A 25,516-nucleotide genomic window follows, 5' to 3' on the forward strand; every position below is an offset into this window, starting at 1 on the left:
TGCCCTGAGGTTTGCGTTTGAGCGGGCGGATAAGATGGTGTATCCAAAGAGCTCGCTGCTAAACTGGGGGATGATGTTCACGATCTTGGTTTAGAGGAGCGGCCCCTCTCATCCTTTTTTTTTTTTGGTCTTTCTTCATCCTCTTCCATCCATGCAGTCATCAATCTGTCCATCCACCTCGTTGGGGTGGAGAGATTGGCTTCCCCAGCACCACACTGCGGTTTTTGTAATTGAAAAGCTTCACCACAGACTTTGTGAGCGTCGCTGCCAGAGGAATTGATCGGATCAACCTGTTGTTCATTAAACACCCACAGCCCTGTCCAGCTCCAGTTGTGTAGTTGGACCGATCCTTTCCAAACTCTCTAATGCTTCTGCTGAAGCTATCAGCCGGTCCTACTGTACTAAAGAGAAGATGCCATGAAGCCAGACTCTAGAGCAGTTTGTCATTGTTTGATTTAGCGCTGAATCAATACAGATGTTGAAGGTTTCCGAGCCACCTTTTAGCCTCATGACTCGATTTAAAAAACAGAACTAGAGACAAAATGAGATGTTCTGAAGCTTGGAAAGTCTCTAAAGATGTGTTTGGACTATTTCCACGACCAGGCACTGAATCCTTCCCATTACATCTATGCCTCCCCTTTTTTTTTTTAGCTGTAGATCAATACTATGTCAACCATTAAAGGACTTGTATAAGTGCGTAGTGAACACTGCAATAACCATCATTTCCCCTGTAATCTGGAGTGGTCGTTGAGCCGTATGCAGAGGTGGGGAGCTTGGAGGAGGATTGCATTGTGGGAGAAGAGTGGGACTCTGCTAGAGATAAGTACGTTTACAAATGTTAAATTTCCATGGTGTTGTTATATCTGCGTGGTGCTGCGCTGTCAGCAACCAGGAGATCAGAGCTTATCCATGTGTGGAGAACTCACAGTGTTTCCATACGGCGAGAAAACAGCAGGAAAGGAGCTTCTTCTTACCATGAAGATATGTTGATGTTGTAAAAAAGTTTTTCCTCTAGTTCCTGCAAGGGTTTAATTTCCCATTGCACTGCAGAGTAATGATGAACTTGTAGTGCAAATCTTGTTTAAACTTGAGCCAGAGATTTCTTTTGTGAGCTTTTATTCTATAAGTTGTGACGGGAAGTTCCAGGATCTGATTGACGGAGCTGAAATGGCAAATATGCAAGGTGTGGTATGGAAAACATACCAAGTTCAATCAATCAGTCAAACCTAGAACATGTGGACCTGAGCTCCAATCACAACAAGGCTGTCACTTAATGGACAGAAATGTAAGTTTGGCTTGAGGCCAGACTAACGTGCCGAGGCCTGACCAAGACCATCCAGAGTTCAGCAGAAATGAGGAGCTCAGACTTGTTTTGCTTTTCAAACATGTGGATGTCGGGTCGACACATCCAGCAAAGTACCTACCCTTAAGTTCAGTTCAGTTCAGTTCAGTTCAGTTCAAATGACTTTATTTGTCCCAGAGGGCTATTCAAAAGTAAATTGCACAATGTTACACCAGTCATTTTGGTTAAGAAATAAAAAAGACAGTGATTTAAAAGGACATTCATTACAACACATGCTCTTATTTAAAACGGCTACAGTCAGCATTTAGCAGCTTGATAGAAGAAGGAATAAAAAGAACAAGAGTAGATTTGTTTTCCTCGAAGGTGCTTTGTAGCGCCGTCCTGAGGGCGTTAAAGTGAACTCGTACTTCTTCCTGCTTTGAACATCATCATCATATCGACCTTTAAAAACCCACCATCAGTCGACCTGTAGTTAAAACCGTCCCCTTGTGTGTTGATCTGTGGCGATCGGCTTCCTCCTGCCTCAAATAGATAGTAGTTTAATGAGTTTTAGATTGATTTCCTTCTTAAGGCTGCCGGAGGTTCCGGTCCACTTTAATCCCTGTTAGTAATATAATGCATCAGTGGGATCCAAAGATCTTCAATGATATATTAGTCTAAATTGATCAAACTGATTACTCAGCGTTTTCTTTTCTTTTTTTTTGTTTGGTTAAATGATTTTATTATGAATGTAAAACAGAGTACAGCTCAGGACGGGAGACAGATTTCAGAAAACGCTTTGACAAGGCTGTCAAATCAAATCAAAGCCATTCAAATCAAAACAAAAGACAAAATCTCTCCTTTCAATCAACTGAGGGATTAAACGGCCGATGGCTTCAGCTCCTGATTTGACAACAAGTTCAGGGTTTCCCGCAGCGCTTTCCTGTTAAGGCGGCCGCCTTAACAACAAAGAGCTGCCGCCTAAACTAACATCTTAAAAAAAAAAAAAAAAGTAGCGATATTCGCCGCCGCCGCCGCCCACCCCCCCCCCCCGTGGCCGCATCCTCCCACACACATACACAGCACAGAGAAGCGCGCATGCGTAACAGCAGCGCGTGTTGAAAGCGAAACTTAATACGGCGCGGTGCGTCCCCCCCCCCCCCGCGACGATCGATCCGCTCCACACCCCCCCCCCCCCCCCCGTCGACAGGTCAGACACCACCTTAACTGACAAATTTTCTGGGGGAAACACTGAAGTTTCATTAGAAAGATGTAGAAACTGATTATTGTACCAAAGTTGGACGAAATCCTAGAACCGAAAAAGCTACCGAGGCTCTGGTACGCCTGTAGAATCTGTAGGTATGCTCTCTGATGTTTGCTGATAAAATAAGTATTTTTTATTGATGAGCCAATAGTCAAGACCTTCGGCTTCATGACAGATCTTCTCAAGATGATTGTGAAGCAGTAAAAGGGAGTTGTTGGGTTTGTAGAGTGGTGCTGTTGCTGTTGTTGAAGTGGTCGTAGAGATGCCACTGGAAGCACAGTTGGTTGGTTGGTTGGTTGTTTTCAAACACAGCGTGGTTGAAGTTGTATCAGAGCTGGAGTTTGGCCTCACACTGACCCATGATGAGGTGCACAGCACGTCACACCATGGCCATCGTGTGCAACACCAGGCCGCAGGGGTAAAATAGGATGGAGAAAACAGGACCTAAATCTCAGGCAACCGCAGACATTCACGTATTTCCATCCCACTCTGCTCAGCTCATTATTTCTCCTTCCCCCCCTTTTTTTCTGAAATCCTCAAATGTCACAGAAATGTTTCCCCCTCCCCGTCTGTAGCAATTCCAGGCCAAGTGCTGCTGACATTTTATGGATTCCTTTCAGTGTTATCAGCGATTAATGGTGACCTTTGCTTCGGGGGATAAAGCATTTGATCTTCCCCAAGTTGAGGAATCGAGGCTGCAAGCGTTTGATTTCAGAAGAGGAATCCACCTCGGGTTACTGTTTTTGATATCGAGCACAGACCACAGCAGATTGGGAGGCTTACCCCGCTCCCAGCGCCGAGCCTTTGTGGAGGTGTTATTTAGCTATGCAGATTGCACAATACACAAAGCGTGCTCGACAATGACACAGCTTAATGGATTACTGTACAGACAGAGAGAGTGACGAGCGCCTTTCAGGGCCTCTGTGGGATCCCCGGCGCTCTATAGGACCCTAGGTGACGGAGACATGGCGGAGACGTGGCAGAGGCCTGTGGTGACTTGTTACGGCAGTGTGATGGACTTTCCCAGTGGGCTCTTCGCCCGGTTAGACGCTCGCTGAAAGGGTAAATGGCTGCAGAGCGCTTTCACTCAGCAGGGAGTTGGGTTGCATGTTCTCAGATTCGCCAACATCGACGTTCAGAGCCACTTAATCCCGTCCGTTATGGACAGATTCACCCGACACTGTTTCTGAGCATTTGTGGAAGACTTGTCTGGAACTAATGTATCGTACCGTCGAAAGTCTGGAAGTCGGAAGTGAAAGTCGGCCTTTACTGTCGATTTCTGCTATGTGTAAGACATACAGAGGGTCCAACTGTGTTTCTGTCCAACCCCAAGGTGCAACAGCATTGTAGTTTGGTTTTCTAACTGCTTGTTTAATCCTCCTGTTGTTCTCCTGGGTCAAAGAAGGAAGGACGAAGGGAAAGAAGGAAGGAAGGAAGGAAGGACGAAGGGAAAAAAGGAAGGAAGGAAGGAAGGCAGGCAGGAAGGATGAAGGGAAAGAAGAAAGGAAGGAAGGAAGGCAGGAAGCACGAAGGAAGGAAGGGAAAAAGGATTGTGGAAGAAGGAAGGGAAAAGGAAGGAGAGAAAGATGGAGGGAGGCAACAGATTGGGCCAATTAGATCAAAATAGGAAGGAAGAAGAAGTAAAGACGAAGGGAACGAAGGAAGGAAGGACGGAAGGAAGGGAAAAAGGAAGAAAAGAAAAATGGAGGGAAGGAACAGATTAGGTGAAGGAAGGAAGCAGAAGGATGGGCGAAGGGAAGGAAGGAAGGAAGGAATGGAAAGATGATTGTGGAAAGAAGGAAGGGAGAAAGGAAGGAAAGAAGGTAGGATGGAGGAAGGGAACATATTGGGTCAATTTGACCCAGAAGGACAACAGGAGGGTTAACTTTATTTCCACTAACATATGAAGGTGGTGTCATAATCACTTATTGACTTACTGATACATCAAGACTGGATGTCATTACCAGTCAATTTTCCCCAAAAAATGTCTAGAAAAATGATCGCAGTATAAATAAAACAAAATGTTGTACGCACAAATAAATACAGTTTATTTTGATGCATTCAAACCCAGAACAGTTGCACATGTACATCTTTAACATGATAGTACCAGTTTTTTTTATGCAAACAAAGGAATTGCTATTGGATTGATACAGTATCATGTTATTAAATATCTCAATATTTTAGTGTATTGATATTTTCATACACCCCCGATGTGATCACTACAGTCCAGTATGTAAACACATGGCACTACACCTCAACATACAGGCTGCAAACGCCTGGCTGAAGGATTTAATTGTCATAAAAATATACTATTTATCTAATGAAATCAGTTTTTGGTGGCTCCACCTACGACATCAGTTCCTGTGTGATGCTGTCGGCCCCTCCCAACGGCCGAGACTTCACAGCTAAATTTACCCTTGGTGTGATGAGGGTGGAGGTGGTTTCCATGGCTCTGTGTGTGGCTCCTGCTGTGGATGGGAGGATCCCATGTTCCAGGGAGGAATAATAAAGACAGATCATACGGAGCACATGTTAGCACTGCAGCTGTCCGCCTGACGACTGACTGCTTAATAACCATGTTATGTGTGCTTCCTGGCTGATTACTGGAACTCAGTTTGTTTCTACTTTTCCTGTTGGCTGCTTCTTTAGAAAACCTCCTCCATTATTCACTTTGTAAAGATGAAAAGACTGTTTCACTCTCTTTCTTTTCCTTTTTCCCTCCGCTGTGTGTGTTCCTGTGTGTGTGTGTGTTTGATTGAGATGATTGATAAACGGCAGACTGAGGTCTTTATGAGCCCATTACACTCCAGCCTTACATCATGTCTCGTTCTGTCTTCCTGATCATTTCGGGTAAATGTTCCCCAGAGCTGAAATGAAAGTTCAGAGAAACTCCTCTGTCTGTTCGCTTCATCGCTAAAATAAAAACGGTGACACCTTTAGCACAGAGTTATCTGTATAGCGGCTAAGCTGATGTGTAGGGATTCAATTTGAAGTGAACCCATGGCTCATCTGAAATAATCCAATCGCCCTGTTCAGATTCTTGCTCAGTGGAAATAGGAGCCGTTATCAGACTGAGCTGAGCTGGTGCATTGACTCAGAAAGTATGTATGTATGCATGCCATTGTTTTGGTATGAATCATACTGACTGTTCAGACATGTCATGTCATGATACCATGTTTTTACTATAAAACAAAGTTACAACACACATGATGGTGATTCATGCTAACTGTAGCCTGTTCATTGACTACCTACTCATTTATTTTAAAGGTCCCATACAGTATAAAGGTAGATGTTTATAACTCCATACAGTATAAAGGTAAATGTTTGTATTAAAGCTCCATACGGTATAAAGGTAGATGTTTGTGTTAAAGCTCCTTCAAAATAAAGGTAGATGTTTGTGTTAAAGCTCCTTCAAAATAAAGGTAGATGTCTGTATTAAAGGTCCATACAGTATAAAGGTAGATGTTTGTGTTAAAGCTCCATACAGTATAAAGGTAGATGTCCATGTGTAGTGTGATTATAAAGCAGCTCTAGGTTCTATATTAATACTGTGAAAGTATCAAAGCCTCAGTCCTCAGAGAAATGCTCACAGCCTGTATTCAGAAACTGAGCCTTAAAACGAGCCGTCAGGACTTCCTGTCACTTTGTGATGTCACAACAACAGCAGTCACTCAAAGCCCCGCCCCCTCACCAGCTGGACCCACCATCCATCCAACACTTTGCAGGCTTTTGTTTCTTTGAGTCTTTTAACCTGAAATCTGCTCTATTTTTATTGGATCACTCAGAAAACAGTCAGCCAATCATAAGAGAGCCTGAGAGTTTCCTCTCTTCTGATTGGCGGACACCGACCTGTTGTTACTAGAGCTCCCTGTAGGAGATCTAAAATTACACTGAGATGGTTTTTGGCTCTTAAAATCTTCTTCGGGATCAACACCTTAAATAAAACGGACAAAAAGAAAAAATCGTAGCTTTCACGTCTTTCTATTTCAACCTTTTATTGCCTTTTTTTTTTTTTACCAGTGTAGTTGACTCTGTTGACATCCCTGCTCTTGTATCTGCGTTGACCCGCCTCACACGTCTTTGTAAGCCAGTCCAACGTCCCATTAATCTCCCTCTTTCTTTCGTCTCCTCCAGGGCCGAGGACGGGAAGGACGGTGACGGCGCAGTGGCTGTCTCAAGACCGGATCAAGAGGGAGGCCGAGACCCCGACACAGGTCAGATTTCCCATCAACCTTCATCTGACCTCTCTCTCTTTTTTTTTTCTTTTTTTTTTACTCCTTCCACTCACACTGAGCTCATCCAAAGCAGCTAAACACTCCGACCGCTTTGCCTCTGGCCGCTGGGTTAACTGTTATGATTGGAGTGCGATATAAAAGTGTGTGTGTGTTTGTGTGTGTGTGTGTGTGAGGACCTGTGGGCCTGCAGCGCTGATTATAGCTAACAAGATTAAAGTGTTGTACAAACCCAACCACACACAGTCACTTTTCTGTTGCAGCGGTCCGATGGGATGTGAAGGTCACGGGGGCGCGGCGGGAATCACGTGTTTTTCTTCTTATGAGCATATATACACACATTTCTAATTAAACCATCTCTTACACAACCGCGATGGCTCTGCTAGCTTAAATATTTAATCGCTGCACATGACCCCGTGTTGTTGGAGGCTTGTTTTCCACCCGGCTCCTGCCACAGTGTGTGTGTGTGTGTTTATGGTTGGATGGAGGATTGTGTTGCTGTTGTATCCTGAGGGGGCTCTTCACTCTGTGGTTTCAGTTGTTGATACGGAGGCTTTTTTTTTTTTACTGCCTCGTTTTTAAAGTCAACGTTCAGTTACACAACCTCCGCAACCTACACAACACACTGTACATAGTGTACGTACTTGTGCACACTGGTGGGAGGATGAGCACATTTAAAGACTGTGTGTGTGCCCTTTTAGAAAAGGTGTTCTTGATCACTGTAGATAATTCACTTGCAGTTTTAACCTAACGCAGCACATTTAGAAAATATCAAGGATTAGTTTATAGACCCATTGAAACCAGAGTTGACCCAAAATTTATGGCAATGTGTGATATATTTTTTTTAAATATCACAACAATTGGGCAGTAGCCAATTAGAATGACTATCGTTAATTGAAGAAATAATTGCTGATTTGTTTTTTCTGCGTTGCGGATTTTAAAATCTAAAGAACTGTCGCTTTTTGACCACAAGTTGTTCACTATGTATATATGTATCTAAGGAACTGGAAAGCATTGGGCTCTGTCACTGTTTTTAAATCAGATGTTGCACCTCCTTCAATCTATCCCTGATAATTTCATTTTTATTTATTGAACTATTGTTATTTATTTGTATTACTACTTGTAATTGTAATTTTGCTGCCTCTTGGCCAGGTCGCTTTTGAAAAAGAGATTCTACATCTCAATAAGCTTTACCTGGTTAAATAAAGGTTAGAAATATATATTAAAGGCAAGGCAAGGCAAGGCAAGGCATCTTTATTTATATAGCGCACCAAGGCAACTCAATGTGCTTTACATAAAGACAAAACATTAAAAAAAGAAGCATAAGACAGAATAAAAACAAACAAAACACTAAAAACAGAGTTAAAAGCAAGAGCAAATAAAAGTAAAATAAAAGAAAATAGATAAAGTTTTAAGTTCTCAGCTATAAGCACGTGAAAAGAGAAAAAGGGAATATCTGATTAAAGTAATTGTAATTGTACTTTAACTGCATGCCTTATTCCTTCCAAAAAAAAATTGCATTGTGTAAGTGTTGTTGCTGTTCTTATGCCTCACAAGATATTTTCTATATAAAATGTTGTTAGTTGTTAGCTTCTCTATTTGTAGAGAAAAACGACACCATTGTAAATAATTCTTTACACTTTTATTTTGGTAGATGATTGAAACCTCCCTTCCGTGTTTGGCCCTAAAAATAAACTAATTGTAAGCAAAACTGTAGAGAAATGAGTGGTAGCCTATGTCGATGGTCTGCTGAGCTTCATGTGTGTTGTGTTGGAGGCTGAGAGGCGACGAGTGCTGCAGGTGTTCAGGACGCTCTGATCAGTGGGAGTGTGTCTGAGGAGGTGAGCAGGGAGCCACCGCTGTGTTTCCTTTGAGAGCGCTGCCATGTGTGAGGTCAAGGAGAAGACCTCTGTGATCTGCCCACCACCACCACCACCAACACACTCTACCCACTCTACCCACCAGGAGCCGTTCCCAGAGTGCTGCTAACAATGATCAATGGTGTGTGGTCAGCGTGTGTCTCCTCTTCATGTTCACCACACACATCCCAGGAGGGAAGACGCTCCCTGAACTCACCAGAGACAAACTGAGATCTATTGAAGTCCTAATGTGGAAGAGCTGAGTGTTGTTTTGCTCTCTGGCTCCCCCATCAGGTGTGGAGCGGTACTACTTTTTATAGAACTGTCATGAATACGACACATTTGTTGACATGTTGAAGCCAGCGTAACCTTTAAAAGGGATAGTTCTACATTTTGGCAAATTGGCCCATTGCCATACTCCCTATAGTCATAGAAGTTACCTTTGTTCGTTACCTTTAATTGTTCGTTACCTTTAACTGTCGGTGCAAGCTATTTTTAGAACAACAGAGCAGAGTGGCGAGCTGCTCACAGCTACGCTACGGAGGCTAATGGAATTTCTTGGTTTCCCTCATCAAACTCATCAAATACACAATCCAACAACTCCACAACGCTCTGGTGGACAAGTTGTGACCTGCACATTCACCACGCTATGAGATAATAACAGAACGTTACCTGACAGAGTTGTTTTAGGGATAAATGCAGAGACTGATTGCTGAAATACTGTCCCTGAAGGCAACGCGCATCAGCAGTTTTGCATGAATTTACCTCTAAAACAACTCTGTCTGGTAACGTTCTGTTATTATCTCATAGCGTGGTGAATGTGCAGGTCACAACTTGTCCACCAGAGCGTTTTGGAGTTGTTGGATTGTGTGTTTGATGAGTTTGATGAGGGAAACCAAGAAATCCCATTAGCCTCCATAGCGTAGCTCTGAGCAGCTCACGGCTCTGCTCCGCCGTTCTAAAAATAGCTTGCACCGACAATTAAAGGTAACAAACCTGCCCCTATGACTATAGGGATTATGGCAATGGGCCAATTTGCCAAAATTGTTGAACTATCCCTTTAAACACATCACTTCCTGGTCCAGAAACAAGATGGCGTCGGTCTTCCCTCCTGTCTTTTCTCTGAGCTCTCACCAACCAGTAAAATCCAATGAGCCAATGAGACGTGAAATCACATTAGTTTATAGGGAAAGGTTGTTAGCATTGATGTTGAGCAACTGTGGCTTTACATCAGTGACTTCTGTTGTTGTTGTTGTTGGTGTTGACGTGGAGCTGGACGGACCCGTCCTTCTGAACGGGGGGGACCTGTGGCACGATGCCTCGATGTACAGATGTCCCTGCTTGGCCCTAATGGCTGCCTTGGCAGGAGAGGGACACTTTGTAGGGGGTGAGAGGAAAAACAAGATTCTGGCCAAACCTCGAGGCGAGACACTCAGAGAGAGCAGCCGTGAGTTTCAGCCAACAAGAAACACAAGAAATGAAATATTCAGTTCTTCAAAAATTATGATTAATGGATCGTTTTCACCACAGGTCATAGTGAGATCCTTCTGTCAGAAGCTGTTTCATTTGATTTAAGAGACCAAATGTACCAAATCCTTATCTTGTTACGTAACTGTTATTGTTATAAATTCTTATGAGAAGACAAGGAGCAGTGTCTAAATATAACAATTTAGTCACTGTGGTCAGAGCGAACCATGTGCTGTAGAACTGGGAGAACTGGGACTTTTCCCAGTGGCCTGAGGGTTGTTTGGTCCCAATGTTTCAGTTTGAGTTCATCCCTGAAACATCCAATACAAGAGTTTCTTATATTTTTGTTCAACCAAAGATATCAGTAATACTGGTTAATGGGGTAATTTTAAGCATTTTCCAATTATTGGTTGCTCCACCAGTCACAGAAAGTCAAGAAACTGCAGCACATTATTAATGTACCGTCAATGAAAAGACATTTAACTGAAGTATAGTGTTCAAATATTCAAAGTAAGTCAGTAAAAATGCCTGAGTAGATTTAACAAGTTACTTTTTAAAAGGGAAGGGGCAGAACATCTTTTATGGTAATGATGATAATAATAATAATATACGACCAAACTATTAAATAAAAGAGCGTCTTTTAGCTGCAGGTGCATTATTTCCCAGGTGAGAGCAGCGTTAAATTCAACCTATTAAAACCAATAGAGCTGATGATTACTGATACAAACTGAGTGGTCAATACGGCAGCAGTCAAAAACAACAGTCCTGCAGTAAATCCTCCTTTGTCAGTGGTGTTCAATTTGCAATAAAATGGTTTTGGACAGTTGTTGATTAAACTTTATGATCAGTGTGGACTATGTAGACATGGAATATGGTGTATAAACTAATCATTTATTATTATGTCGGTTTTAAATATCAGTTATTGATCTCTTTCATTTCTAATAACTGGTATCAGTACCTTTAAAAACCAATATAGGCCCATCCCTAATGGATAATCAACACAGAACTCAGCTTGGCTCATATTTTACATTGTGAAGCAGATTTGCTGTCTCTCCAGAACACATTTCATAAAGTGAGCCGATGCGAGTTGGTAAAACTAATAAAACTAGATCCGGGTTTTAAAAACTCAAATCGTCCCCGGGGAACGGAAATTAATAAATTCTTCCTTTCTGAAATTAAAGTTTACCTTTCTTTTTTTTTTAATTTCATCATGTAATTTGTTGGGCCTGACTCAGGAAGGACAGTGAAATGACTTGAGGTTTGGGAAGTCAGACCTGAAAGTGTCTAAGTATAGCAGCATGTCAGGCCTTTGTCAGCTTATCCTCATTTTCCCCCGTTGATGATTTGCTGCCAGGCTCAGGCCAGCTCCCCCGACGGGCACCATGTAATTGACAGTGATCACTGGAGGCGTCTGGCTGCCTCTTGTGCATCTTAATGCTTTACAATAATGGGAAAGTGGATCCTTGCTGAGAAACATAACCATGCAGAATAATTCAGGCCCGTATATTCATCTGCATACCGGATTCCTGACGCTAAGCGGCATGCTAACGAGTAGATATTGATGCTTGAATGGCCGGTGGCAGCATTAGAGGAAATGAAGAGGGTTAGTGTGGGAGATCAATGGGATTAAAAAGCAATGAGAAAGCAAGGTTGAGGATTAAAGAGGTTGGTGGCACATTTCTAAGACCTCTCCTTAACACGATGAGAGTGTTGACAACTGCAAAACAGTCGGATGTCTCGCCTTCCCTCTTTTGTCGGAGATCAGTCATGGAGGTCCAGGCTTAAAGCCCTTTCTCAGGTGAGACCACAGGTGTACACACAAAGAAATAAGAGAATGGACAGGCCGTCCAAAAAACAAAAACCCACAAACCTCAGACTTACCTTGGTCCAGTAGGAGAATCCTCGTACTTCAGCTTTGGGACGACCTTGGTCCAGCTCCAGTTGTCCTCGATGACTGTTTTCGGCCGTCGCTTGTCCAATCCTTTACTGGGGTCAGATGGACACTTTATACCCCCTCAGCCTGTGCAAGGACCATGTCCAGTCCACTTCAAGGCTTTCATGCCCTGCAAACACTTCATACCAACAACATAAGTTGCCTTTCCTACTCCTCAAACAAGGAGTTGGAAAGGATTGACAATCCCCAACTATCATTCAGATCTCCACCATGAAGGTTGAAGGATTCATTATAGTCGGAACAAACATGTTCTCTAAAGCCAACAGTGTTTCTGTTTGTTCTGATGGTCCTTAATAAGGTACAACTACACATTGTGAAGTGGATCTGATTGTCTGATGAGTTTAATGATGAGACAAGTCAAACTCCTGGTAGATCATCCAATGTGAATGGTCGTTCTCCAAGAAGATCTTGGTTGTGCAATGCCGAGTCATTATGTTATGACCTCCATTGTTGTAATCAAGCCTTTTATAAATGGATCCATAAGTTAAACCAGTTTTCAATGTTGTATTTAACAGTACCTTGAACAAAACACTGCTGGTCCTGGTCTTAAAGCCATCACAGATATTGGGTCCCAGTCTCTCAGGGTTTGCACAAACCAGGCTTTACCAGGACAACATTTGTTGTAGAAACAGCTGTCAGCAGTATAGATTTAGCCTTTAATCATGCAAATCACAGTCACATGGATGATACATGGATTCATAAGAAGGTTTTAGAACAACTTTGCAAAGCAGCTGGGTTTCTCAGCAGTTTTTTGCTCTGAACAACGTACTTATACTTATCGCTAACAAGATGGTGGCTCCCAGTAGTCCTCAGTGTGGAGTTATATCAGAGCTAGAGAGAGTTTTTCCCCACGGAAGGAAGAGCAGAGAGTGACACTGAGGCTTCTCTCGATGGAGAAGATGTTTTCACTCTTCTCCCACCGGGCTTCAGCAAAGACTTTGATTTACCAACTGGCTCGGCTGGAAGTGAAAACAGAACTTTTTGAAAGTGCCCTCCCTCTTCCAGAGAGTTTCCAACAAAGCCTTCCCAGATGGCGCTTTGTAAGAAACTATTAGGTTAATCATTGAATGTAAAAGGCTGTCCATTCAAAGGCAGCAAAGTAAAACTTATGAAAGAGATGATTTGCTTTGACTCAGTTAAAGCCAAAGGAGTCCATTAGACAACCCGGTTAGTATTGATTGGTTCGTGGCTGAAATATGTCAGCAGTTAGTGTTATTATATTTCCCTGGATTGTAGCTGAGGACTGACACACTGAATGTGCGCGAACACGGCGACTGAATCCACCACAGTGATGCTGGACCATGCCAAGTTTGCTTTTTTTTTTCCTGTTTGATTGTCTCATAAAATAGACCTGAAGACTATTATTGATTTTTTTTTCCTTTTAAATAATGCTTCAGAAAACGTTTTCTCTGCAACTGCGGGTCCAATCCTTCAAGCAGTTATAAGGGAATTTCTAAGACACTTTGAGCTGTCAAATGAAGTCTTCAGTGGAAAAAAGACCCGGGGCCAGAGAAGGAGAGTGTCAAAGGAGGTGGCAGCAGCCGTGTGTGTGTTGCATTTCTGTGTGGTAAATATTAATTTCAGTAAACAAGTCTTGTACAAACACTCTCTCACTGTTGTATTTATGTAGGAAGGTCGACTGACCTTTACTCAACATTTACTGCAGCTTCCCGTCCCTGCAGGAAAACACACATTCATTTTGCTGTTTATGAAGTTGTTTTTAGCCTCAGTCCATCAGAGTAGTAATAGGATTTATTTTTGCCTCATATAGAATAAAATGTATTTTATTCTGTTGTGTTACTGTTCCCTCTGTTGTAGTAAGTTGATTGATTGTGATTGTTGATTGTGAGGGAAAGGTGATGATTTAGGATAATTGTTGATGTTAACTTTGGATGATATTGATTCTTATTCTTCTTAGTAGTGCAAGTGTATTATTACTATTATTTAAAAAGTGAGACCATTTATGATCATGTTAGGTGCTAAAGTTGAAGGCGATTGGACTTCCTTTCTGTTCTTTAAGATGTTTCACCTGTGATCTGAAAGTCTTCTTCAGTTTTTAAAATTGACATTGGAGTCCTAGGTATTTGACCTTTGGTGGAAACGACACTTTTGGGGGTCGTCCTGAGAATTATTAACACCCCCAAGGTGTCATCTTCACCAAAGGTTAAATACCTGACACTCCCACAGTGGTTCTTGAGAACTGAAGAAGTCTTTAGGATCAGAGGTGAAACGTCTTCAGGAAGAGACAGGAAGTCCAATTGCCTTCAACTTTAGCTCTGAACTCCTGAACACCCACTGGCCCGTTAAGTAGAAGCAACATGACCCATCCAGTTGAGTGCAAAGACTTGTTGGACTCAGCAGAACCACAGAAGAACCGGTCCACTCTCAGCTTATCTGTGTTGTTACTCCTCAGAAAGCAGCAGCTGCAGGGATCTCTGCAGATAAAAATTCAATTTAGCCTGTTATCAAGTTACTCCTTGAATTAACATCTATTAATGACTCCTGATATTATCTGTCTTATATAATGATAATTAGAGATTGAGCTCAGTGGATTAATGAGTTGTTGAACTGAAAGTTGAAAATAATTTCTCAGAATTTTGAGTTTGATTTTCCAGTCTGACACAGTAGAGAATAGAAACACCAGATAAAGGAAAGGTTGGATCTTTTAAGCTTTTACATGAACCTTAAAAACGAGTCTTCTGATTGGCCGACTGCTTCCTCTGTGATCTCTTTGTGAATAGAGCAGATTTAGGAATAAAACAGTCAGAGAAACCAAATCCTGCAAAGTTGTTGTTGGTGGGTCCAGGTGGTGGGGGGCGGGGCTCGGTGACTGCTGTTGTTGTGACATCACAAAGTGACAGGAAGTCCTGACGGTGTGCATTTCTCTGTGGACTGAGGCTTTGATACTTTCACAGTATTAATATAGAACCTAGAGCTGCTTTATAATCACACTACACATGGACATCTACCTTTATACTGTACGGAGCTTTAACACAAACATCTACCTTTATACTGTATGGAGCTTTAATAGAGACATCTACCTTTATGCTGTATGGATCGACCTTTAAAACAAATTTGATATTATAAACTTTTTATGACTTGGAATTGCCTGTTTTGAAGATTATCTTCGCTCTTTTGTCGACTTGGCCTCAGAGCTTCAGACAAAACCTGTGAAAACACTTTAATCTTCCCGGCGTGGAAAAACATGCGGGTGTGGAAACGGCAGCAGCCAAACATCAGTATTCAGACAGAAGCAGACGACGTGTTTGCTGCCTGTTCATCGCATTGTCCTGCTCTGTCGCTGACAGGAAAGAGCCAGGCTGTTCATTGTTGCCGCGTCTTCCTTTTGTGTACATCTGGCAGTCGTACGCTCTCCTGCTCTCCTGTGTGTTCATATGTGAGTGTGTTGAGCACAGTCAGCAATAAGCTGCAATCTGTATCTGTATCAACTGCCAAGCCCACCTGCAGCAAGCCGCCGCCGTTTGGGTTCCAGCTCAGAGCAGCGTGCGACTCGATTCTCAGCGCTGATAAATTTAAACACTTGAGATGGACACAAACCTGATTCGGTCCAGAATGTGTGTGTGTGTGTGTGAGAGCGTTTGTGTGTGTGTTGGTGGTGCTGCTGTCTGCTGTCCAAGATCCCCACACCCCCCTACTGCAATTAGATTTCTGCAAGTTTTAATTAAACAAAAGGAAATTCTTCCAGTCTTTTTCAGGATTTCCAACAGATGAAAGAATTCTTTTTAATTAGTCAATTGTTGAAACATGAAACAAATGATTAACACTTTATTTCCCGCTTCAATTTGATAGGAATGTAACTCAGGTGGAGAACATTTAAATCCTTTTTTAAAGGTATATTGTGTAAGAATTACTCCCATCTAGCGTTGCGGTTGTATATCGCAGGCAACTCAATCGTATTTTTCATGCTGCATTCACGTGAAATTGGGCGGACAGCAGCCGCTGCATGTAACGGCATAAACAAGCCTCTATGTAAACAAGTGGCCCGTCAGCACGAGGCAAAACAATACACGTGACAATATGTTGTCATGGCGATGTTGTATTGTTTACCTGACCCACGTTTTACCGGCTTTCTCTGGACTTCTGTGACTAAAATGACATCTGGTTTGTTAGCGACGGCCGTCTGCCCGACTGCAGGTGAATGCAGCATCAGTGTAACGCTCCATTCCTGCTCACTGCGTTACCGCGGTGACTTTTCACAGACGCCACCTCAACCTGAGCCGACAGCTCCGGTGTCTCCGCTGAGTTTCCGTGGTTTCCTACCGTCACGCTGCCACTGAACGTAAAAACATGGAGACACGACAACATGGCAGCCAGCACCGAGCTTACCCGCTCCATGGAGATATGAATGATATGAACGGCTCATTCAGAGCTGAAAGGAACACTTCACTTTGTTGATGGGGGGATTAGGCTACTGATTAATGAAAAAGAGACTTTTGAACCAAATAATCGATTTTCGTGAATAGATAACAGGAGAAGTTACACACTGTTCCTTTAAAGAATCAACATTATATTCATCTGTATGTGTAGGATATGAACTTCCTCAGTGTTAGTGATGTTGGGGAAGTCCCAGGACAAATACTGACCCGACCTCAGTGACCTCGGTCCCTCTGGTGGATGTCGTTCCTCCCAACGTTCACATCTGCACATTCAGCAGAAACGATCCGCTACTTCCTCTTATTTCCTCATAAGCAGCTTCTCCAGTTCTGTTTATATTGTAACACATTAATGAGTCAACTTCACGCAAATGATGTTTTTCTGCCTCCGCTGCAACACAGTGGAGCTGAATTATTAGCTCACTTATGGTATAAAACCAGAGGCTGACTGCAAATATTTGGGCCACACTGAAACACTTTCTACTCCACTTCGTCAGTTTTCACGATGACATTTAGAAACGTGAAATTGCATCATTTCATGGCTCCAGTGTCTCATATGTGAAGATGTGCTGTTTTCTCTGTTTTATACAAGAGTCAAATAATTATTTGTTGGTTTTTGTATTTTTATTTGAGCTAAAAAAAACCTAATGAAAGAGGACGCCGTGGGCTATTTTTCTTTTTTTTTTCTCCCTCCTTCTTCTTTTTAACCATTTTCCTACTGATTGGCTCCATTCATTGATTTTGCTTTGGTTTCTTTTGCTCATGCAGAAAATCCTCTGATCGGCGTACGTCTGGCCCGGTGCCACAGGGACACGATGTGGTTGTAGTGTTGTATGTGATGTGATGTGATGCGGAGGATGTTTTATTTTGAAAATATGCTGAAATGCTCTGTGTTCGGCTGCCCAACAATCAGAGTGTGTAAACCCCAACCTTAACAAACCCATACACATCGGTTAAGCTGCAGTATCAACAGTATATGTGTGTGTGTGTGTCTTACAGTGTGTGTTTGTTTTCCCATAAACCACAGAAATGGTCCCGACCGACACACCAGACCAAACTGCAAATGTCATTTTTATGTGTGTGCGAGTCCCAGCTGTCAGTCTTGATTTGAAACATTGCAGCACAATGATGTCGGCCGTGTGTGTGTGTGTGTGTGTGTGTGTGTGTGGGTGGGTGGGAGAGCTCTGGAAAATATTCAGGGGGAGGAATTACATTTTTTAGACAATAATAATATAAAAAAAAGTCTGCAGCACTTCAAAGCTGCAGATTGTGTTGTACAAATCTAAATTCACTCGCGGCTCAGAGTGGACTGTTGTCTGATTCTCGGCGGCTTCACGCTCTTGAAGAACCTCGGACAACAATGGAGGAGGAGGAGGAGGAGGAGGAGGAGAAAATTTAAAAAGCAGGCAGCAGCCCTGATAGGAAGGACTCAGGCTTCTGGTTGAAAAACCCCCGACAGATAATTGATTAGTGTGTATCTATTCATGCTATATGAAAGTCTCCAACGTAGCTTGAGGAAATGTCAAGATTATATTACCATCTGATTATGGAAACGTGGTGCAGCCACAACTCTGCAATAAAAAAAGGTAAATTAGAATTGTGGATTTATTAAATATTAACTCCCCTGACATATCCAATTTAAAATGCAGCCCTGAAAGTTGCATTTTTTTTTTCATTTTCTATATCGCTGAGCTACACACCCGGGATTATGGTACAGTCTTAGTGGTAGTAATGACCTGGGGGGGGACGGAGGGGGAGTGCAGAGTGCGAGGAGCAAATGCTAATTGTCGACACTGATTCATAGCAGGAGCTGTAATTTAGGCCAAACCCTCCAGATCCGGTTTCAGTGAGAAAACTAGATTAAGTTTTTCACCAGCTGCATCCGAGTGATGTGATGAGCCAACATCCAAACACCAGACCTCGGCAGTTTGGTTTCCAAAGTCGTTTTTCTTCTGCTTGTTGAAGCAGCTTAGTGTCTTTTAAGCGTAAACAGAAACGCAAGACCCGAGTTCAAGACCCTGGTTGAGAATAAGATCTGAAAACCTGAGGGTGGTTCATGGCTGGAGGGCGCGGAGCCTGATTTTTTGTTTGATTCTCATTGGTTGTTAGATTCACATGCAGCGCTTCAATGGAAACAAACTTTTTTATCCCAGAACCAGGCGTTGGGTCAATAATTGATGGTATTGAATGTGTCTATTGTGGTAAAACATTTTCAATACTCAAAACTCGACCCAAGTCGACAAAGAAGCCTTAAATCTTTTAACCTCTCATTGAAATACTTAGAAATTGAAATTGAAATTTTTTTTTTTCTTTTTTCAAAATTTTTCTTTTTTTTGGTTGCAAATCAAGGTCAATGAAGTTACCATATATGTTTCTTAACCCGTTGTAGGTAAAAAGAAAGCCCCTTTATGCCATTCTCTCTCCTCATTGGATAAAGGTTGTAGGATACAAGGAAAGTTTTCTCCTTGGCTTACAGCAGAGCAGCACCAAACACTCTATATAAGTGATTGCTGTCGGAAGATATAACTATTTAAGACTTATATTAACACAAACATTCCGCTTACTACTTTTTCTAAACTTGAGTACTTTGCCTAAATTTAAATAACTCAACATTTAACACAGATACGTAATTGGATTTTGTTACTTGCTCGATAAAGGGTTAAATCAGAGTAGACTGTATCAGACAGACTTTATTAATTATTAGCATTAGCATCACTGCCATGTGCCGTGTTGCTGCTTTTGCTGCCGCCACATGAATCAAACTGTCCTCCGTCAGATCAGAAGGATCTATTTAGGGGACAGATTCAACAAAGCAAAGTGAGTTAGTGACAAAAAACAAGCTCAAAGAGCAGATGAAAGGCAGCAGACTTCACAGCTCCGCTCCGCTCTCTGATTGGCAGCAGATCAAAATACGTTCCTACTTTTTCACCCCAGTCTGATCACAGCGTCGACTGTCACCGGGACTAACACACAAATATTTCTATGGCTGTGTGTGGACACATTGGGCTAAATGAATTGAAATGGACTTGACCTCCAGTGTTTTCCCTCCAGCTGCTGGAGACACAGACGGCGCGATGTTGAGCAATGCCGGGGCGGCTCATCCCTCATGTACATCTGGTTGCTTCCCCCCCCATGTGACCGTTCGTTGTTGTTGAAAAATGAATTGGCAAACTCCATCTCCACTAAAACCTCCATCTGGACCCAAACACATGACACCAGCGGCCAGATGTACAAACCATCCTACGATGATAAAACCTGACAGTTTGCTCTTCAGCTCAGGTCCAGAGTGTTTATGAAGCCCCTCGTGGTGTTTTGTCCTCAGGAAGAAAAGCAGCGGGGTAATTAGACACACAAAGGCTTTTATGGTTCACTCCTTTGGTAGGATGAATGTGATAATGAGTCTATTAGATATTGATATTTCTTTGTAAGAGAAGGGTGTTTTGTTCTGACACTGACACTAAAGAAAAGATGTGTGGAAATCAGTGGATTCGGTCTGTGGGGAGGAATTATTTTCTATACAACTCAACTGCAGCTGCAAATTATAGTTTTTTTCTGGAAGAAACTGAGGAGGACAGTGCAGCACAAGCACTTTCTTTGGTTAAAGGTAGAGAAAGATGGTGGTTAGTTGGATTAAATGGAAGTAAACAGGTAAATGGAAAGCATTTTTTCATTTTTTTTGGGAAAGCCATTGGATTGGATTGGATGTTTCCATAGATTTGTGCAACGCTGATAAAACTTTGTGGAATAATCTGGGTATAATTAACATTTTAGGCGCCCTGTAACTTCCATTGATACCACTTCCTGATCCGGTATGTTAAAAAGGACCTATGCAAGATTTTTACCTTAAAGGTACCATCCCAGGTGGCTCATTTTTGGCAAAATTATAAAAATCTGAGTATATCTGGTAAGTATTATACAGTGATCAATTACATAAGTGATTTGACATATCAATGACGAAATTTGGTCATCTGTGTAAAGAGCAGGGGCCAAAATTTAGCCTACCAATCAAATTAGTCTCAGAAAACTTTGGTTGGGTGGCCCATCTGTCAGTCAAACTGCTAAATCATGCAACCACCATCTAGGTTTACGAGAATGGAAGCTCTCTGCCTTCCACCTAGCGCCTCTTGGACGAAAACCAACCTTGCAAGATCGGCGCCTCCGACCCGGTGCCCTAGCACTTGTCTTGGTGGCACCACGACATAAACACGCCCCGTAATCCGTCATGTCTTGTTTAAGACCGATAATACCACACAAATAAACACATCGTAAACCATATATGATATATATAGGAGAGAGGAGGGTTAGTAAAATAAGAGACCAGACTTACATAGTTCCCTTCAGATGGTACTTTGGATTTTGTAAGTGGAAAAAACCCAACATTGCTTTATTTGACGCCTCCTACTTTTCATCGTCAACCAATGTTCGCACAATGCAACCAACGATGGTTGAACCTGCCACACTCCCTGTTCCGGCGCCAGAATCCAGATGTTATAATCCTCTATTCATGTGATGACCTGGAACTTCTGATCCGACAAACCTTTTATCTCTACACTTGTCTGGATACAGAGTGGTACAGTCTAGTTTGTTGTCGACTTTCGTTGACTTCCCAAATCGCTAAACAGATTTCCACCCCCAAACAACCAAAGGACTGTTTTCACTGTGATCCAGCTTCAAAGATTCCTTATACCACCAGATAAAGCAACAGTGGAAAAAACTTGTTGTCCTCCAACGGCACATAATAAAGATTTAATTCACTCCGATCCCCCTGTGGTCTGGTCATGAGTTGAGGAACAACACAGCTGCTTTTCTTGCAGGGGTCCAATTACAAACCGAGTGTTTGTGTCTGATGTTCTTGTAAACACTCGGATCATATCCTCACGTTCGCCCCGCGGGAGGCTCAGCCGACGGGTTTGATTCTCAGCAGAGATGTTGTCAAAGAGATCAGTGATTTTGAAGAAATTGGGTTCAGAGGGTCCAGAGGAGAGGAAACAATCTGATGAGTGGATTCATTCAGCTCTAAATGAATTCTCCATATGAAGATCCACATCCCTGTAGAGGATTTACACCGTCCTTTGGGGATCGCCCTCTGTTCAATTCAATCTTTTTATCCAACAATCTGCTCCATAAAATAAACGTCCAGGTTTTTGAAACTCTGCTGATAAAAGACGATTGACCTCTTTTCAGTCGAGTTTGTCTTTTTGTTGCACTAACAGAGCAAACACTGAGAGACTCGGGTAAACACGTCTGTCAGGTTTCATCTCCAGGTTAGTGCAGGTGTTGAAAAAAGTAAAAAAAGAAAAAAACCTCAGTGTGAGACGCTTTGATTATTGATTGGAACTGACTGAACCGGCGCTAACACCCCTGGCCACCGCGGAGTCGCTGTGAATGCTGATTAAACCTGTTCTTTTGACAAGAGGAAAAGGTGTTTTTGATCAGATTAGATCATTTTGTGATTTCTTGACACATTGTTGTGATTTAATTTCTCCACATTTGGAGAATATGACTAAAAAGACCAACTCTTTCTCGTGTTCAGTGCCAACAACACACAACAACATTGTGACACATTTTACCTTTGAGTTGTTGTTGTTGACACCATCAGTCCAACTAGTTGTTCTGGCACTAATAGTGTCAAGTACTTAGTTCTAGTTCTGCTCCGATTGAGAAAAAACAAATGTGGAAAACTATAGATATATTAATTTAGTTCAGGTTTTTTAATTCAGGTATTAATGACATGAGGATGATCATGACATCCAAAGGTCAAGGTATAGATGACCTTACACCACACGTTTTTGGCCATAAATTCATACACTAATTGTAACACAATTATTTCCAATGTCAATAGGGATAAAAATTAAGTTATATTCTAGTTTTATTTGGTTCTTGAGATATAAAAAAGATACAACAGCACAAAGTCACCAGTCTTTGAACTTTAAGCTTCCCCATTGTCTTCATCTCACAAATTACTAAGTGGACCTTGAGTAAAGCTTATTCTCAATTATCAAGCATCCTCAAAAGTCCAAAATTGAGCGAAATTGGATTGTTGATTCATCTGGTCTGATCTGATGCGACCACAATGGTTGATGGAAGAAAAAAAAATACTTGAAAGCAGTAAGTAATACAAGTTGTTCCATTACATAACATTAAAGTTGTAGCTAAATATACCTAACAAGCCGTCTGTCGGATCAAACCACAGATATATAATAGAAACATCTAGGTACAATGAAAACCTTCAAACGCGGCCTGAGCTTTTAAGAAAACAAATCTATTTATTTAGATGCTGCTCCTGTTCCTGTCATTCCCATCAGAAATTGAAGCAGCCCGCGCAGAGGATAAAAGGATTTTACAATTTATATAGGCTACATAATGAAGTGTTGGTGGGAGAGAGACATTAACAGATGCAGCGTGGCAGGGAGAGCGAGCATGGACGGATCCGCTGGGAGTGTTGTTTTGATCGCAGCGGGGTCGGTCTACAGCTGCGCCCGTCCAATCGTCTCTTTTGATCAGACTCTACAGAGACGTCGTCGACAATGAGTGGGGATATGTCAGTCTGTCGGGGTTTAGGGATATTTCAAGGAGCACAAATGGGATATGACTTGTTTTCAAAGGAAATTTTTAGTTTGAATAGTGAGCAGTGAGGGGTTTTTTCTCTTTAAGCAGATGCCAACTCACTCAAACACACACATACACACACAACATTGACTCATAAAACACACACACAGAGACATTTGGAGAGTGGCAAACAAAAAAAAGGCGATGTCTTTGTTGTCAGAGTCGACATGACAACCAGCGGAAATCTGATCCTCTTGTGGAGATAAGCACCTTGTGAACAGTGGATCTGGTCGGTGGCAGATGAAGGTTCAGGCGGCTCCTCAACGTTAAAACGCTGTCACATTCATAATGAACGCCCTCTTGTTTCATCCCACCTCTTCATATCCGTCCTCTCTCCCCATGGATCACGTTTCATGTCCTGCTCCCCAACGTGAAACGATGGTTTAGAATAAGACATAAAGCAAAAAATGATATCTACACTTCCTACTTAAAGTGTTTTTAATGCACTTTTACTGTTTTGGTATCAATGATTTAAAGGATAATTTCCGTTTTTTACAACCTGGACCTTATTTCTAGCATAAAATACAATCATTTTACTCACCCAGAAACTTTGGTGTCATTTGGAGTTGTTTTGACGAAATTAGCCCCAGTGGAGCGGCGCGTATATCCGTATAATGCGAGAGCACGGGGCACCCAATGCAGCCTCTAAATATCACATTATCCGCCGCAAAACTCGTTCATTTCGCCAATATTTTGTTATGATACACTAGTGATATTCCCCTCCGAGCCCGTGGTGGCATGTTATCAACATGCTGCGCCTGTAGGTTGACCTACTAACCTCTGACCTGGATGATGTCATCTCCGACCGCTGCCCGGCTCATTCTGATAATAATCATTCTGCTTCGGTATTCGGGTCCATTTTTAGCTCAACTAGCCGGAGCTTTAGTGAGTCCAGGTGGAGGAGAGGAAGCCTGTGGAAGCTGAACTTCATCCAGCTGCTCATTTTGTTCTGACAAGTCAGAAACACGCAGAAACGAACCATAGCATTAGCGGTAGCAAGTTAGCCGCGCCGGGCAGCGGTCGGAGATGACATCATCCAGGTCGGAGGTTAGTAGTCAACCTACAGGCGCAGCATGTTGATAACATGCCACCACGGGCTCGGAGGGGAATATCACTAGTGTATCATAACAAAATATTGGCGAAATGAACGAGTTTTGCAGCGGATAATGTGTTATTTAGAGGCTGCATTGCGTGCCCCGTGTTCTCGCATTATACGGATATACGCGCCGCTCCACTGGGGCTAATTTCGTCAAAACAACTCCAAATGACACCAAAGTTGTCTGGGTGAGTAGAATGATCTTATTTTATGCTAGAAATAAGGTCCAGGTTGTAAAAAACGGAAATTATCCTTTAACTTGCACTTAAGCATTTCTTGAACTAAGAGCTTCATCCTTTGGGACAATTTTAATCGGCGGCTAAAAACGCACCTGTTTTAGCAGGTGTTTCCCAAACACTATTTGACGTAATTGTATTGTATTCAATCTTTATTGTATTTTGCTGTATTTTTCTTTGTTTTAACGATGTTTTACTTGTTTGTGTTAAGTGCTATACAAATAGAATATACTTATTTACCAAGTTAAGTATTTGAATTCCTGACATTTAAGGAGAACTATGCAAGTCAGGTCGCTTTTCCACTGTTTTGCTAACCCTCCTCTCGCCCATGTGCATTTGTTTACAACGAAGCCGGCGAAAAATCAACAAACGGAGCGGTGGATAATGTTATATAACATACGATGTTACGGCGTGTGTTTGTGTAGTCTTAACTGTCATAAACAAAAGATTGCGGGTTACGGAGCACGTTCTACATTATATACAGGTGCTAGGTACGGCTAATGCTAATTGCAAAAAAAAGGAGAAAAAAAAAGGTTCACTCATTGACGTGTGTGCAGCTCTGTACAGAATCAACAACTCCAGTGTATAAACCAATGCATAAAGCTACGACTCAACAGTCTAGCTAAAGTATTTGTTCTTGCTTCCACCTCTGACTTTAACGTATCCTGACAAGTTGTATCAAGACTCGACACCGAGTGCCAGTGTAGTTCATTCTCAGAACAATTGGATTTCCCCCCTGAACACATTAGTATAGGGATTTGATTTGCAGTAGGTGACGAGAGGATCAGCAGTGTGTGTTGTTGACGTCCACAGTTGGAGCGGTGTTAACAGTCTGAGCTGAGCAGAGCGAGTTCCCAGGACCTGAAGGGAGATCTCCCTTTACTCCCTCATCGAGACGTCGGCCAACTTCCACAGAGCCGAGTCTCTACAGTCGCTTTAACATTTGGAGCGCACATGGATGTGAACTTGCAGATCGGTTCCGGCCTGATAATCCTGTCATGTCGCATATGGGCTCGGTTATACTGACCCGACCCGGGGTTGGAGATGTAGAAACACAGATGTAAAATTGAAGTATGTCTTGTTAGCAGTTTTTTTTTCATGCGCTGATTTCCTCCACACCCAC

General features: G+C 42.3%; 1 protein-coding gene across 1 annotated transcript in view; it reads left to right on the forward strand.

The window, feature by feature from the left end:
• The window catches only part of adam19a (ADAM metallopeptidase domain 19a), a 176,669-nt gene that overhangs the window by 19,683 nt on the left and 131,470 nt on the right, over positions 1-25,516 (forward strand). Inside the window, exon 2 of the mRNA XM_083993431.1 lies at positions 6,681-6,760. Within this exon, the coding sequence (XP_083849557.1) occupies positions 6,681-6,760 (80 nt within the window). The remainder of the gene's footprint in view (positions 1-6,680; positions 6,761-25,516) is intronic.

The sequence above is a fragment of the Trachurus trachurus genome (assembly GCF_905171665.1).
Source record: "Trachurus trachurus genome assembly, chromosome: 18".
In the NCBI taxonomy this organism is placed as follows: Eukaryota; Metazoa; Chordata; class Actinopteri; order Carangiformes; family Carangidae; genus Trachurus; species Trachurus trachurus.